Here is a 17,247-nt window from a genome sequence, read left to right as displayed (position 1 = left end):
TATATAAACTTCTAATTGAAATTATTCTAAAAAATTAAATTATAAAAATATTAAATAATTATTTAAAATTGAACACATAAATGCATACCGACTGGGACCGCTCCTAGGACTGCTTTCGTAACTAGCTGAATTTGCTGAATTAATTTCCGTATTCATGTCTTCTGGACTTTCTAAATGATGTTCTGGTGTAGGTGAGGGTATAATAAATGATCTTGAACGATATGTATTTGGTTTGTTACCAAGACCTAATTTACCCTTAATACCAGAAGCTTTCACTGATTGTCTTCTTAGCTTTTGAATCATGTCCCTAGAGAATATATTTTCATAAATGCAAATGTGCAAATTAAAAAAAAGAAGTCACTTCATCACGTACCTTCTAAAATCTTTGAATACCATCGCTTCTAATTCATGTAGTCGTTTCATTTCCTGCTCGATTGTTCCATGCGAAGCGCCTAATGAACGCAAATCGTTTATAATTTTCGCTTGTTCATTCATCTCTTTTTCTATTAATTGTGACCTCTTCTTTGCATCAAGTGTAGGATCGAAGATAAATGCTGGGAGACTATCCGTCCAATTTTTTGATTTTTTCATTAATATGCTTTCCTATAAGAGTACATACAAATTTGATAAAAAATATCATTCTAATTTAACATTGAAATAATAAAATTTAACAAACGATCTTGCAAACCATCTTGAGTAATGTATTAATTATATATTCGCTTTACTCTTTCTATTAAGATCTAAATAAAATTTTTTATATACAAGTTTCATATATATATATATATATATATATATATATATATCATTACTTACATTACTTACTTAAACACAACGTCGCGTGTATAAATGGCAAAAAATAAAAATAATTAAACTTTACTTTTTTCTTAACCTGGCTAGTGCTATTTTCTGGTTGATCTCCGTCGTCGCTGTCATAATCTGGAGGAACGTGAATGTCATCTTCCTCTTCAGACCCAGTTAGCATTGTTAATGTATGTCCAAGAGCTGATAGCTGTTGTCCTACATTGACATCAAGATGAATATCAACTCCCTCCATTTGCCATTGAACGTTTAAGATCCATTTAGCATTATCTAAAAAAAATTAATTATTTTCAAAAAATATATACAAAAGAAAAATATGACTATATTTTAAAAATATATATTATTTTTATTAAATATGCAAATCATATCATACCAGATTTATCTTGTTTTTGAGCGATAGTTCTACTACACACTTCATAAGTACCTTCTGATACGACACATAAATTCATTATATTACTATCGGTCATATCTGGTTTCCAATCGTCCAAAGAAGTTTCAAAGTCTTCTGCAAATCTCAAGCATAATCCTACGAACCTAATAAGAAAAATATAATTTAAAATGTAAAATATGTAAAAATATTAAGAATTTATAAATACAAAAATTATGGACACACACACACACACGCACACATACACATATAATATACGTACCTTCCTTTACTAACTAAACTACCGCTACTACATGCGGATATGCTTGTATTTTCAAGTGTTACAACAACAGCACCTCGCGATTCTCCATCATAAAGACCTCTGTTTAATCTCAAATTATTTGGTGGTAAGGGATTAAGCGGCACACATATGCCCATATCATCGACTGTTAATTGCAAAAATAATGTCCCAAGATGAGGTGCACTGAGCTGACTCGTCAATTGCCCGAATGGAACTTTTTCAAATACTTGTTGAGTAGCAGTTAAGACTTCTTTATTCAAATTAGATCGTTTTTCATTCCAGTATTCATATGCGTTTTTATAATTTAACCAAACGAGTATAGCTTTATCGATAGCGATAGGTTGTATATAAATCAATGGACGTTTAAGAGTAATTAAAACTACTTCCTTATCTTCTTCCTGAGCCATTTCCTCTTGAAATGCATTTCGTAGTCCTATTCTAGTATTAAAGAAAGCAAACTGTTGAAATTCGGGCTCTGCTTCTTCAAATAATACATTTTTTAATAATTGTCCCAGACTTAAATTAATATCAACTTGTGCTTTGCCAAATAATTTCATATAGGGATTAGGTTGAGTACCAGAAACATTTTGCACTCTGTTAGATAATTGAAATTCTACTGCACCGGTTTCTAACCGCACTGCCGAATTCGTTGGCGTTGTTGCAGTCAATTGAATCCTCTAAAAAAAAATAAAGTTCCTTTTGTGAGAACGAAAATGTTTTCATCAAAAAATTACTACAAATTAATAACGATAAATTCATAGATACTAATTTATAAATTTCCAACAAAGCAGAGCAAATATAAGAAAAATTTTGTAAATAATATACCTTAATACGTATAATCAGTGAAAATAAAATTCGTTTCAGAGTAGAGCTAGTTGATTCATCGTCTTCGAGCCACAAAGGTACTGGTTTTTCGCCTCCGTAAACTTTCTGCACTACTTCGTTTACCTCTTTCATAAATACCTTTTGTACAAATACCAAATGATTTAAAAGATCCGTCGTTAAAGAATGCTCAAACACTCCGATATCTGCAGTTGCACTTAGGTAACTACCTTGTCTTAATACAACACCATCTGCAAAACAATCACAATTTTATTTAAAACACAATTGTTAAAACATGAAAATACACGATTTATATATTATTTACCTGCTAATTTAGTATCATTCAAGTTACTGCTTCCGTCCTGAACGTATTCGGCTAAAACATGTACTTTAGGTAATTCGATACTTGCTTCAGACGGTAAGTTCGCTTCTGTCACTTGCAATTTTGTTGTAAAACTCAGATTATGATGAGGCAAGTCTATAGTAAACTTAGCCTTGCTACCTGTTATACCAGAACTATTCACTTGATCCATCTTGTATTGAGCTTGAAGAGATGGTAACAATGCCGCAGTTATACTTAGGCTTTGAAGTATTATGTGGAATTGCATAACAATAGGTTCTAAAAGACCAGATACGGCCTGTGGTTTTTCTACACCTATTGAAGGAGCTGGCGCGTAATGATGTGGACTGCCCGAAACAGCATCTACATCATCTTGTTGTTGTCCTCGCGACATTCTCGATGATGTTCTAACTCTTAATTCCTAAAACAAAATAGATTTTCTCTTTACACATATTTCTCTTAAGAATTGGAAGGTATTTTTGCAAAATTAATATTTACCTGTAACGTTGACGACAATTGTTTACTGCCTCTAGTCATCATTCCGTGCAATGCTACAGGATGCTGCGGTATATCAATATTTACTGCACCGACAGTCAATAAACCACTATTCTTGTCCTTTTGACGCCTCGTAATGCTGGAATATAGAGCTTGTGATTTTCCAACGGTAACTTTTACAACTGTTTGTTGATTAGGGGCAACGCCTTCCAATAAAACAATCATGGTTCTTCCGATTTGTCCAGTCATACTGCATTCTAAACTTGCAGGCCGTGATTTCTTCCGGCAAGTTAGACTAGAATGTAAACTAGTAATTTCTGCTTCAAGTTTTAAGCCACTTAAAGTAGCTAATAATCTGGTTCTATGAATTCGTGCGACGCCAAAAATAATTAGCCTTGTTCTTTCGCCTGTTACAATGTCTATAAATAGCATTCGATTTAAATTAAAGCTGTCAAAATAAAAATTGAAAATAAATACTGAAATATATTCTATACTTACTTAACTCTCTCGATGGAGGAATCGGCGTTGAACTATTTTCAGCATTCAATCCTTTTTCAATATCAACATCCTTGGTTTCATTTAAGATTTCATACTTTTTTCCACTTTTATAATGTTCCGCTGCATCTGCAGATATCGAAAATCGATGGGTAATAGTTTTAGTTTCCGGACGAGTTGCGTACAAATCCAAAAGGTAGTATATAGTTTTCCAGCATCTTGGCGTTAGATGTGCGCTATCTTTACATGTATCCGTAAATTTATCCAAACCAGATCCACTAGGGCTTGCTCCAAAACTGGGCGTAATAACACCTTCACTTAAATTAATATAGCCCTTTACACTTTTGCCAGTGCTTCGTAATTTTTGTGCAAAACTTTGCGGCCGAGAGCGCACAGTTGCACCTGGTAATGCTTTCGATTGATTCGGTTCGAAACTGCTGCGAAGCAAAGGTGCTTCGATCTTTTTGCTGCCAGTAAGGAACTGTTCTTGTAAATCAGATGCTAAAAAATAGCATTCTATGTAATATTTAGTTGCAAAATATAAATTATACGGATTATTTATAATTAAAATATTGTATATTTACTTGATGATGAGCCGTTTTTCGCAACATTATCATTAACAATTATGTTAGTATTACGTTTTCCTTCAGGCTGTTGCTCCTTTAACTCCATCTGTGTCTCTTTAACGTTCTGATACATGTTACTTATTTGATGTAATAATCTAAGAAGAGGCATGTTTACTTGCTGACTTATGTAACGAATATTTAAACTAATGTTAACCACTGTGCTAGTATGTTTCTTCAATTGACCTCTTGATATATATAGGACATTTTGTTTTTGTATCATATCATCTACTGTCATGTCGGCCATCTTTTTAATATCAATGTCTACGCCAATCCTTTCGCACAAAAATGCTGGTGTCTCTGGTGGTATATCAAGATGAAATTTCGAGTTGGTTCCTTTTCTTGCCTGACATTTGTTACCTATAAGATAAAATAAAATTATATTATTTATAAATGATACATCGTACGCAAAATTTTAATAATTTCCAAGCTTACTTTTTTTCTTATCTGTTACTTTTCCAAATTCACTCACGACTATATCAATACGCATAGTATCCATATTGCCTACAAGAGATAAATTTGAGCCTAATGAATCTAAGGAGGACATATTATTTACATTTCCTGATCCGATAACTGATAACATCTGTTGTGGCATAACTGATAAAGACGACAAAAGTGGTTCAAAAATCAGATGTGCATCCAATAATCTTAGAGAGTCTTTCATTGGATACAGGAAAGCACCACTTTGTATATCGGAATCTTCAGTGTCGTCAGTAGTCATAGTGTTAATTTTTGAATCCTAAAAAGAGAACATTTTTACTTGATCTTACATTGAAACAACATATCTGTGTTACAGAGTAATAAAAATTGCGCCTTTTTTTAATGTACCTTTGTAGATTTTTGCTCTGTACGAAAGACCTACGTAAATAAGAATAAAAATAGAGGTAAGCAAGTTTTTAGCATATAATAAATTTTTACATTCCTACAAATTTCTGACATTTTAATATTGAAAGACTATATATATCTTATGATATAATGACAGTGATATGACTAGACTTACCCAATTTCCTTTTAAATTTCCTTTATCATTATCCTTTATAAATTCTTGCTGTTTTGCCATCCAGCTATACAGATCTTCCCCTGTATTTATAGGTTTAGTAGAATGACTTGTAGGAGATGTAACTTGGTCTAAACTTCCAGTGCTATGTTGACTACCATGACCCAAACCTCCAGAATAAATACTAGGATTAGAACCAAGTTGATGTGAATGTGAAATATGAATTTGTGGAGTTTTTTCTTCTTTCAATGTTCCGTAACCTGGCATAAAAATAATTCATAAATTCAATAAGTACAACTCAACGCATATAGAAATAATTATTAATAATAGCAATAATTAGGATTAACTATAAGTAGAATAAAAATGCAGTATTAATAAATGTTCTTAAGACGCGTTCAAAGAAATAATAAATACTTTAGAGATATTCTAGATTAATAAAAGAAAAAGGAGTACATTAAAAATACGTACAAAATTAAACCATGATAATTATATGCAAAAGATGAGATCATGCAGGACAGTTTAATTGTTATTATTATTCCAACTGCTTGGCTCAAAAATGAAAAAAAATGCTAATTACTAACTACTAAGAAAATTAAATAATTCATTCACTGTCCACTTACTTATGTTATTTGGTTCTCGTGTTTGACTGAATAACCCACCACTAGTGAGTAAGGGGAAAACGATACTTGCACGTGTACTAGCAGGTACTTGCGTTGGTTGTAATGTTTTTCCTCTCTTTGGAAGAGCTACGGGTGGAGAAGGAGAGGAAAATGAATCCGGGCCTGGAACCGGTGTTGCTATAGGAGTTGTATCTTTCCCGCGAGGAGAGCTTACAGGAACCGTCAAACCATCACCACACATACCTAGTCATTTTCACATGAAGCCAAAGCATATAAGATTATATTATTTGTTAATTACGGGATTAACAAACTAATCAATTACTAAAAAATACAGTCTTTAGAACAATAAGAGAAAAGGCGCTTAGATAAACATATATAAGCATTTATATACATGGGATTAGTAAAAGCATTGAAAACAAAACGATTTCTGATGAAATCATAATGACGAATACATATTCTGCGATTAATATCTCATTTAAAAAATATATATATATACTGTTTTTTTATTACAGTTTACAAAGCATGTCATAATAAATAGTACAAGTATGTACAAATAATTAAAATCATTCCAATTCTTAAACACATTACTTCAATAACTTAATTATCATAAAAATTATTTTTTCTCAAATGCTCAGCAAAAATTTATAATGCTATATTTACTGTGTAATACCTGATGTTTTATCTTGTCCGCCTTTGATATGTGTATGTTTATGCATATGGTCCGTATGGATGAGCATAGCACATTCATCTGTTACTTCCTGATCATCAACATCTCCTGCACTACCCTCCCCATCAGTCAACAGATTCTCCTACATCAGTAAATCAAGACTCAAAATAACTTTTTTAATATCTAACAAGCTTGGTTTTTCTCGATTAAGACAAATAATTTTGTATAAAATTGATATTTGGTTGATATTAACATATATAGTTAATGTATCAAACTTTCTTTTTTACTTTTTTGTAGTATTATAACATTCTAAATGATCTTGAAAGCGTTTCAAAGCTGATTTTATAAAATAGCACAATATAATATGGTTAAAGAATTTGCAATATATAGAAATAATTATAAGAACGGTTTTCAACTATTCCATATATAACTATTTATTAAATGATCACATGTATTGCAAGCATTGCTACACCTGCACCTGTGATGTAAATGTATAAATGTATATGTATACATATATATATATCGAGAGACAAAACAAAATTGCTTGAACATATATTACAGTTTGTTAAAAGCATATTTATATAACACATTTCTTAGCTATTATTTAATAACAATTTTGCAAGAAAAATTTTAAAGCGTTTAGTAAAAATTTTATTTTTAAGAAATATATAAAACTATCATAATTTGCATAAGGCACAAATTTTGTAAAAATATTCTTTATTGAAGGATTCTTACTCCTTTTCACATTGATTTCTTCCTCCACTTCTGTCTTATTTACTTGCTGAAAGAAGAAGTTCCTAGCAAATTATGCTCTTTCTATTGATAACTTTTGGGTATCTCAGATATTATGTCAAAATACAAATACATATATAAAACTTCTGTGTAAACATTATTATAGATTATTAAATTTTAATTTTTAATACTCACATTTATATATTTTTGTACATATTTTTTGTCAAAATATAAAATTCTGCTTTACGTCAATATTGAGGTTCAAATTATGTAACTACTTACATTTATTAATCTACATACAAAGATATCTTACCTCATCAGGATCGGACACGGCAAATGTAACGTTTAATGGTTTAACATGTTTAGTTTTGTAATTGTGTTCCAATAATAATGGCGTATAAAGTACATTCTTCCATTGTCTGCTTAATACAATGACACCCTACAATATAAAGAAATATTAAATTTATAATATTAACAAAAATACAAATTCTATAGAAGTAATATTTGATAAAAGCATGTAACATCTCAATTTAACAATTATTACTTGTCGGAGTGTAGAAAGGAGTGGTAGATCAGATTCTTTTAAGTTAGCCTCAATATTTATGATTTCAGATAAAAAAACATAATTTTGCAATATACTACATAATTGACAAGAAGGATCTTCCTGTAATGTTTTCGCTAAAGGTGTTAATCTTCCGTAACGACTCTGTAAAAAAAAATTCGTATTAATAAACACAACAGAAAACATTTTTTTATTGTAATTGCATCAAAAGAAATCACATACTTTCAAAGGCATATGTATTCCTTGTACGTCTAACGCTTCAGCCATAAGGCAGGCAACAATTGCGGTAGATCTTCGGTACATTGTTCTGACCATGTAAACAATACGAATTGCGAATTTATTACTAGGATTCATCCACGCATTTATCGCTGGTGATGCCGTACTGAGTAAATTCCAATCTAATCTTGTATAATCAATTTTTCTCGTTATTGGAGTACGTGGAGGTGCAGCAAAATTAAACCATACTGTTTTTAATTCAATAACACATGATACAGTATTGCCATTTGCTACTTTAGACGTAAGACTGGTACATGTCGCGCTCATATTCATTTGAGTACCAGCAGATGCATTTGTCGGCTTTACTTCTGCTTCTGCAGCAGTTGCTGTGGATGCTAAAAGCAAGATAAACTAAGTAAACAGAATATTGATGCAATATCACTTGAATCATAGTTTTTTTTTACCAGCGGTATTATTATCTAATTCGTCTTGGCTTTTAACACTGTCTGTGCAAAATACTTCAGCCTCATTTTTTTTATCATTATCACCGTTTTCTCCTTTTTCAAATTGAGATCTCTTTACTATTTTCAATTTAATTCCCTCAAAACCACATTCAAACATAATAAACCCTAATCTATCTTCTCCACATCCCATTGTAAATTCTTCAGTTGCTTGCGGTGGACCGGTCTGTTTCTAAAATGTATAAAAATTATCATGTATGTATTATTATTAAAATAATATCAAAAAAGAAATTACATACATTTGCCTTTTCTTTTTCATCCATCATGTAATGTAAATAATAATCAATACACTTTAATGGGGACGTCATTCTTGTGCAAGTAAATAATACTTTCGAATAATGTGCAGGTATAGCGGTTATCACTGCATCCTTTAATATCGAAGATTCGTTCCTCAGTCTTCTTAATTGAGAATGTGCTTTGCCTATCAAAAATCAAAATTTTACATTACATATATAGAACGTGTGTGTGTATGTGTGTGTGTGCGCGCGCGTGCGTGTGTATGTGTGTGTGTACACATTTATTTGTTTTTATACTTATATACCGATATTTAAAGTGACTATAATTTCTTCTTGCTGCTTCTCCGACGTTTCTATGTATACTGTTTCTCCTCCCACGTCAGCTACTACTGCAGTAGTTTGATGTCCAGATAAAAATGCTTTACTGATTTTGTTTACCTTCTTCTGATTCGGTAATGCAGCTGGTTTGTGAAAAGTTTGAACAATTTCTCGAGCTTGTTTTCCTAGATAGAATCTCGCAGTAACATCATCGAGACAAATCGCAAATAACGATACACATGTCAAGTCCCGAATATTTTCTAACGCAGAGAACGAGATAATTTCTTCAACAACAGATGCTTGCAACAATGTTAGATTCAACTAAAAAAAAAAAAAAAGATTTTTAATATAATTTAAATATAAATGAGAAAATTTTTTTTATTATGCAAAATTATTATTACCTTTGGTAAAATAATACTGCCTTGTATTTGTGTCGTAATACTTTCTTCATAGACATTTGTCTGTAGTGCAATTTTACCTGTTAAAAATAAAGTAAATTATAAATACAAACTAATTTAATTCATACAGAAAAATATATTATACAAACTAACATTTATCATCACCTTGACCATTTTTAAGATTCCTTTCTGCTGTAGATCGTTTTGAACTAGTTTGGACTTGACTCCAATATGATAAACTTTGATCCTGTTTTAAAATATTTGCATCCTCTACTTTGCTTATACATTCGTTGTGAAGATGATTTAGGATTGTCAATGGATGTAAACTGGCCAAAGTTGGTATAATACTATCGATAAATCGTTGAAGTGATTCCAGAACCATAGGACTTAGCATAATATCAACATCTCCTTTGAATTTGACAATAACTGTTGTGCGTAATCCGGTTTCATGCAATATTGCTAATAGTTCTTCCTCGTTATGCATTGCATTATCTTCGCCTATTGTATGTATATAAGATCTTAGATATCTTTAAAACTGTAATCAAATATACTAATAATACTGTACCTTCTGTTTGATTTAGAGACGTATCGTCCCACAAGTAAGGATGTGTAGGTGTTTTATTGGATGAACTTGCAACGGGCGAACCATCGGAACGTGTTACCATTTTTAACGATGTAAAACCTTCCGTGACAGTTTCAAGTTTTGGTATATATCGTCCACCAACGTAAACTAATCTACCATCCTCTGCACGTTGAAATATAGGAGTAGTAAATGCATCACCTCCCGAAGGTAATGACGATTGATTCCAATTTGAACAGCGAACCTAACATTTTTTATTATGTGTAATAATATACATACTGTATTATAGTAATATAATACTGTATATTAAATTAGATAATAATTAGCTAACACATATGCACATATTAGGAGATATATTAATACTAATTAAATATTAATATTAATTGAATTTACATTAACATATATTAAAACTACCTGTGTTAAATGGCTGACATAACTCGACATCAATAACGGCGAATCTACGATTGGTTTATTCACTTGCATATGTAAATTTACAAGCGTAACATCTTCTTGTGAGGATACAGCAGAGATAAAACTGGTAGATGATACTGAATGGCTATCTGACGAATCTTGCAAACCACAGTTTTCAGTTTGATCAACTTCATTTTGAAAACTAGTATTCCTATTGATCCTAGGACTTTTCTTTGTATTTAATATTTGTGTTTTTGCTCTCTCTAACGTGTGCGCTTTATCCGCCACCGAGATATTTACATTAGCCGAGCTCTCAACAATAGACAAGTCCGACGAAAATTTTTTCTTTATACTATCATTGCGGTTTAAAACACAACCAGAACCGACGATGGATTGACGTAAACTGGACGTTCGACTTCCACTTAATCCATGACTCATATCTTCATCAGCCGAATAAAATGCTTCCGAGTGATTTTCAGACGACATGGATACTGTACGTTGTACCTAAAAATGTATAATTATGTAATAAATATAGTAGCTAAAATTTTTCGCTTAATAAGATATATTATTTATACCTCTTGCTTTAATCGTTCTTCTGAATTTGTCCTCGCATATAACGAATGATGAGAATCCGATACATTTATTCCTTCGCTATCTTTTGTAGTCGATCGTATAGACGTAGAGAGATTAAATTCGGTTGGGACTGTAGGTAAAGACTGCGGGCTGTTTGATTCAAGTGTTTCTACATTCTCTGTTGCAGTAAAATAATCTACGGCTAATTTAGAATCAGATACACTACTTTTGGGCGCAGTTTCAATTTCTGGTACACTTAAAATGGATTTACTACGTTCTGCATTTAGTTTAGAATCAGAATCTAATTTTTGGGGTAACTGTGCTACAGGACTAGCGTCAATCAAACGAGAATATGGTACATCTTTCGTATTCGGCCCACTGTAACAAAAAAACATTGTATTAAACTTAGATAGGTATATATATATATGTATCTAAGGATTTTATAAATCTTTAAACAATTTTTAAGTACACTATTTTTTATTTCAATTATTTACGCAACAACTAATAAATACTAATACTATTTTAATTTCTTTAGCAATACGGATATAGATTACGAAATATGAAATGTAATTTCTAGATTAAATCGTGCAATATCAATAAAAAATAATTATTTATCAGAAAATATTTAAATAATTAAAAAAAACCGCTGCCAAAGATTACCGTATCGATGTATAAGAAAATCTTCTGTCCAATGATTTTCTATCTCCACTAGATATCAATGGACTTGCAGACGCAACGTTTAACTTTGTACTATTTTCTTCTTTATTATGATCGGTCACAGACCTTGGACGTTCAATACTTTTCTTCAGAGTTTGTGAACCATCCTGACTAAGTGTTACTTTCAATCCTGTCATAGGATAGCATACATCTTGCAAAGATATATCTTGCAAGCTATATGGAGGTGTGTGGAATACCAATTGCCCATCATGCAAAATAGATTGTCCAAATCCTTTTTCTTTACCAGGTTCATGAATTCTATGAAAAAAATAATGTATATCATAACAAGAAGATATGATCACGATAAAACTCTTAAATCAAACATGTTTTCAATATGTGAAGGTAAATATCTACCTATACGAAGCTATGTTAATACCATCTTGAAGATCATGATAGCTTGGTTTAAAAAATCTTGGTCCATTCCGATTATTGCCAAAAAATACACAACCTCCGATACAACCACATTTCGTTGCCTTTATTCCACTTTCCTGTGGCCATAAAAACCACAAACGTTTTGTTACATCATCGTGCATTTTTAAATATTTATTTTGTACTAAATGCAAATTATGTTCTGGAGTTGGAAGAGAAATCGCAGCTTCTAAAACAACTGGACCCAAAGATATTGATCCTACTTCAAGCCATATATCTGACCCATCACCTATCACATATGTAAAAAATATATTAAAAATTTTTTTTATTACAAATTTAAATATGTACATTTAAAGAATTTAATAGTAAAAACAGTAAAAAAAAAATACCTGACATTCGACTGCTTGCGTTATTATGAGATCTACCACTACCAGTTGTATTAGTATTACTTGTATTCGCAAAATAATCTGCTGCGGATACAAACTGGCGAATAGATATTGTAGGTAATACAGCGGTAACACCCGATTTTACTTGATGCCCATGAAGATTACAACTAGCAATACGAATTGGAGATATCCAAAATTGTATGGCAGTACCTACTTCTTGTAGGTATAAATCAACAGCATCTATGGACAGTCTCGTCATTCTATATTTTATATCTTCGGAACTTGGACACCTAAAATATTAATTTAATGATTTAATAATAATAATAATAATAATAATAGTAACAGAGTTCATCAATCACTCTTATTCTATTATTTTTTATTGTAAAAGACAGAAGATAATACCTATAATGTTTATCAACATCGCTCTCTGGACATTGCAGTGGCGCGAGGCCATGGTGGCAATGAAAAGGTAAATTGGGTGGGCGTAAACTGTTTTCTGTATTTTTTGCCATTAACAAAAAAGTCTCTAATGATGTAACAAAATGATGTAATTGGGGAGAAGTAATCTTTCCGCTTAATTTGCCTAATTGCACTTCGATCAACCAAGCATACTCCAATGTTTCTTGATCTAAACTTCTTCCTTCATTGCTGAACATAGCGTGACCTCTAATTTGCAATGCACTCAACATTAAATGCCCCTGATTTAGATGATGTTCTTTATTTGATCTTGATACGTTATCTGTGACTAAAGCAATGGCAGGAGAAAGCAATAACTGAAGTTGCGTTTCCTTATAACCCTTTCTCACTTCAAATCCAAAACGTTCTAAAAGTATAACCGGGCATGGTGGATCATTTTCATTACAATTTTTTATTAAATGAGCTTGAATATCATGCATAGTAACACCAACAGTCACTTCTAACGGTCTATAATCTCTCGGATCAAACGGTTTACATTTTATTTCTTCATCTTCCATAGATACCTCGATACTGCTATTTTGTATATCTTTATCCTTATTTCTTTCTGCATTTACTGATGTTGAAGAACTACTTCTACTTTGTTGCATATCAGTAAACATTTGATAGTCTCCAAATAAATTTTCCTTCAAGTGCATAAAATTTTTTAATAAAGATCCATATAAAATCAATATGGATGGTCCGATTTCAAGTTCTACACTAACTTTATCAGGCGCTATGGATTGTGGATCAAATTTTTGTGCACCACTTCTTGCCCATTGCAAGCCTGGCGATTTCCTACATTTAGGAATTCGCATAGGAGACAAGAGAATTTCTTCCTTTTCTGGAGTTGTTATATTAGCTTGTGGAGTAGGACCTAAAGGTGGGCATAGGTGATAAGTATAATTAATACTCAATGCTACGATCGGTACAGACCAGCAATCAACCCAGCCTGATTCCTTTTGACAAAAGTTTCTCCATTTTTTGCCTCTATTCAATTCATGTAAGTGCTTATGAGATCCATCACGCGTCATAATCTTTGCATTCTTATCTAATGCCAATAAAATAATACGGTTAGTATTAACTTCTGGCAAGTAGAATAAAAGATCAACGCTTTCTCCTTGAATCCAGAAACGCAAAGGTATCGTAACAGGTAGAAAGTCTACAAATGGAAGATCAAATGAGAGATCAAAAAGCTCCCCGCAAAAAGCAATGTGCGCATTCTCTTGGTTCTGAGACGAGCAATCGATCCAATTGTATTCATTGCAAAGCGTAATCAGTTCAAATTCTTTTAAAAGTAAACTAAATTTCCAAGTATATGGAACAAAGTGTAAAATATCAGGTCTTGCTTTACTCGCCCAATCATTGATCATATCTTGAAAAAAGTCTTTATGCGAATAAACTAAATTAGCAGTTGCTTTACATCCAGTTAAATTCAGCGTCCATTCTTGATGATCATTCCATTTAAGAGGATAATGACATTTTACTCCAAATTCTAAGGTCTCACTTTCAACAAGACTTCGATACTGCAGACTAGTTGTAGCTTCCAAATGCAAAAGCTGACCCGTTATCTTTGTAGTATAACCGTCTTGTAATACTATCCATGGCATTGTAATTTCTAAATATGATCCTGGTCCTACATTAACATGAACAGCATTTGTTTCTCTATTTTTACTAAAAAGTATATCAATCGTTGCTTCATTTAATGTTGATAATCTAATGTCGAATGATTGAACTTGTCTTTTATCTCCTGGTTTAGGCAATTTTGTAATTTTCATTGATTGATAATCATTGGGAAAAAAGAATTTAAATAAATTCTCTCGTTGTCTATCGGCCCAAGGGCCATAACTAAAATCTGTACCCTTTCCGCACTTGATATCGATACCCCATATGGGAGGCATTGCTTCAACCATATCTCCATTCACCAATTGTATCATTTCAGGATGTTCCGGTACGACGCCAGGTTCATCCATGTAATAATAAACCTCCATATTATTTGAACTTAAAATAACAAAACCTTCTCCCATGTATCTAGGTGGATCATCAACCATTCCAGTATATTTCGGGCTAGGAGCCAAAATAACTTTAAAATTCTCAGCTTTGCACTTGGTAAAGTGCATAAAATGATCGTGCCTAGATGCTGCTGGTTTTGTAGAATATACAAAATGTGCTTCTTCCACTGTTATTGATAATGTAGTTGGCACTAATCGATTACCAAATACTAGTCTTCCCTAGAAAAGAAGAAGGAACATATTGCGGCAATGTTTTACAAGTTATGTATTTGTGACCAAGTATAAATAGCAAAGTTAAAGCAGAGAATAATTTGATATTACTGACTGTGCAAATATCTAGTTTAATAACTGGTATCAAGTCTCTCCAAGTACGTGCAATCACATGAGCTTCCTTCTTTCTAATATTATCAACATGACGAGATACATCCATTGCGTTATTAATTTGTGAATGACGAGTTTCATTAGCTGCATTATTTATAGATTCTCCATCTAGATCGTCACTGTTTATATTATGACATTCTTCATCAGCAAACATTTGTGGTGTAAGACCAAAAGATTTTTCTAATTGTGCATAAAGTTGACAGCGATTGTAAACATGTAACTCAAAGCCATTTAACATAACTGACAATCGTGTGTCAGAATGCGAGAGATCTATAATATACAAAATTTTATAAGATATATATATTGTTATTTTACAATTTGGTTGGAAAATTTATATAAGTATAATATCCAGTATTAAACAAATATTTGCCTTCTGATACATCTTTAGGGACATAGCTTCTCCACCACCTAAAAATGAGCCAACCATCCTGAATTCTAAAACTATAATCTGTCGTGATATAAACTATGTCCCTAAACATTATTTTCCCGCTTAAAGCACTTAGTATGACAGATCCTGTGAATAAAGTAAATGTATAATGAATATTTTGAAATAGTTTGTTAATTCTCTGTTAAATATGCTAATATGTTCTTACCAACTTTAACATATCCGTCTCTAATAACAAACCGATTTAACAACTTTGTCAATATATAACCAGCTACTCTACTATTATAATAAGCAATATAAACAATCCAGGATATGGCAGATACTAGCGAACATAGCAACCATATAAAGTTGCTATCCATTTTAAGATCATCCAAGATGACATGATCGGAATAATTCCAAAATGCCGATTCAATCCCAAAGAAAGATGAGACTGTAGCATTGTATAGTTCGTTCTCCTCCATGATAATGCTATTTTTTCAACTACTGAATTAAAAACTATTGTTCATAATATATTATATACTGAAATAATAAAAAAAGTCTATTTAATATATTTATTAATAAATATAAAATACATGAATAAATATAAAATGTTTATATATGTAATATATCGCATAATAAATGCAATTATTTAATTATTTACAAATTATGAAAAAAAAAATGAAAATTTATTATACTATTTAGTATAAATCTATCTTTATACTTTGAATTTATATTATCAAATTTATCTTAACATAACCTATGCGTTTCTATACAGTTGTAAAAAGATTTTTATCACAATTTAGTTAAGTATAATGCTTGTTCTACAGTTATTTGTCTATTATTTTTCAAAACATGCAATTAACTCAATTGAACTGACACGTCAAAAAAAATTTTATTAAACTTTGATATCACGAAAACAAAATGTCTAAATCTACAGATATGCTGAATTGTTTGCGCATTCACTGTGTATGACAAAAATTTTGATATTTCTTTTCCAAAAATAATTCAATCACAATAATCTCGTCTCTGCAGGAAAAGCGATTACCTGTTCAATGCAAAACGACATTTTCTTTCCACGATTTACCTTTATTAGCTAGTCGGGTATAAAGCACATTGACATTTTGATGTGCCATTCATATTTCTACGCTTGTCATTATAATAATCCTATTATCATTGTAATAATCTTGAGAGAAGTGTTGGAGAGAGAGCATTAATGAACAATGACACGAATAACCACTCCATATTTGACGTATTTGCTTGACCAATACATTATTAAGGTAAGTTTACACTGATCTGTACGCATAGAGCTTATAATACTGAAGTGGGAATACGAACGTCGAGCTGTGAGAGCAAGATCTAAAGGACTGAAATATCTTTCTATCTTCTTCTATTCTCTTTTAGCACATGCGCAGAAAAAAGAAAAGTTACTGAACAGGACAGAAATATTTTAATTTTTCTATCTTCTTTTATCC

At 31.6% G+C, this 17,247-nt stretch overlaps 1 protein-coding gene across 1 annotated transcript in view; it reads right to left on the bottom strand.

The window, feature by feature from the left end:
* LOC108756445 (uncharacterized protein KIAA1109) overlaps nucleotides 1-16,843 on the bottom strand; it is a 22,936-nt gene extending 6,093 nt beyond the window's left edge. Inside the window, exons 1-34 of the mRNA XM_018500264.1 lie at nucleotides 16,821-16,843; nucleotides 16,005-16,315; nucleotides 15,782-15,925; nucleotides 15,356-15,681; nucleotides 12,968-15,249; nucleotides 12,569-12,855; nucleotides 12,165-12,468; nucleotides 11,754-12,068; nucleotides 11,096-11,471; nucleotides 10,524-11,024; nucleotides 10,095-10,353; nucleotides 9,695-10,027; nucleotides 9,533-9,609; nucleotides 9,119-9,452; nucleotides 8,817-8,998; nucleotides 8,521-8,749; nucleotides 8,063-8,451; nucleotides 7,823-7,984; nucleotides 7,592-7,717; nucleotides 6,550-6,688; nucleotides 5,880-6,122; nucleotides 5,263-5,519; nucleotides 5,091-5,120; nucleotides 4,698-5,001; nucleotides 4,224-4,622; nucleotides 3,643-4,140; nucleotides 3,148-3,563; nucleotides 2,635-3,070; nucleotides 2,313-2,560; nucleotides 1,470-2,164; nucleotides 1,193-1,353; nucleotides 890-1,089; nucleotides 374-603; nucleotides 75-307 (exon numbers count right to left, since the gene is read on the bottom strand). Of these exons, the coding sequence (XP_018355766.1) occupies nucleotides 75-307; nucleotides 374-603; nucleotides 890-1,089; nucleotides 1,193-1,353; nucleotides 1,470-2,164; nucleotides 2,313-2,560; nucleotides 2,635-3,070; nucleotides 3,148-3,563; nucleotides 3,643-4,140; nucleotides 4,224-4,622; nucleotides 4,698-5,001; nucleotides 5,091-5,120; nucleotides 5,263-5,519; nucleotides 5,880-6,122; nucleotides 6,550-6,688; nucleotides 7,592-7,717; nucleotides 7,823-7,984; nucleotides 8,063-8,451; nucleotides 8,521-8,749; nucleotides 8,817-8,998; nucleotides 9,119-9,452; nucleotides 9,533-9,609; nucleotides 9,695-10,027; nucleotides 10,095-10,353; nucleotides 10,524-11,024; nucleotides 11,096-11,471; nucleotides 11,754-12,068; nucleotides 12,165-12,468; nucleotides 12,569-12,855; nucleotides 12,968-15,249; nucleotides 15,356-15,681; nucleotides 15,782-15,925; nucleotides 16,005-16,257 (11,368 nt within the window). The 5' untranslated portion in view covers nucleotides 16,258-16,315; nucleotides 16,821-16,843. The remainder of the gene's footprint in view (nucleotides 1-74; nucleotides 308-373; nucleotides 604-889; nucleotides 1,090-1,192; nucleotides 1,354-1,469; nucleotides 2,165-2,312; nucleotides 2,561-2,634; nucleotides 3,071-3,147; nucleotides 3,564-3,642; nucleotides 4,141-4,223; nucleotides 4,623-4,697; nucleotides 5,002-5,090; nucleotides 5,121-5,262; nucleotides 5,520-5,879; nucleotides 6,123-6,549; nucleotides 6,689-7,591; nucleotides 7,718-7,822; nucleotides 7,985-8,062; nucleotides 8,452-8,520; nucleotides 8,750-8,816; nucleotides 8,999-9,118; nucleotides 9,453-9,532; nucleotides 9,610-9,694; nucleotides 10,028-10,094; nucleotides 10,354-10,523; nucleotides 11,025-11,095; nucleotides 11,472-11,753; nucleotides 12,069-12,164; nucleotides 12,469-12,568; nucleotides 12,856-12,967; nucleotides 15,250-15,355; nucleotides 15,682-15,781; nucleotides 15,926-16,004; nucleotides 16,316-16,820) is intronic.
* Between the last annotated feature and the right edge of the window lie 404 nt (nucleotides 16,844-17,247).

This window comes from Trachymyrmex septentrionalis, unplaced genomic scaffold (genome assembly GCF_001594115.1).
Source record: "Trachymyrmex septentrionalis isolate Tsep2-gDNA-1 unplaced genomic scaffold, Tsep1.0 scaffold127, whole genome shotgun sequence".
NCBI classification, from domain to species: domain Eukaryota; kingdom Metazoa; phylum Arthropoda; class Insecta; order Hymenoptera; family Formicidae; genus Trachymyrmex; species Trachymyrmex septentrionalis.
The sequence above is the reverse complement of the archived record's forward strand: the minus strand, read 5'-3'. Positions and strand labels throughout refer to the sequence as shown.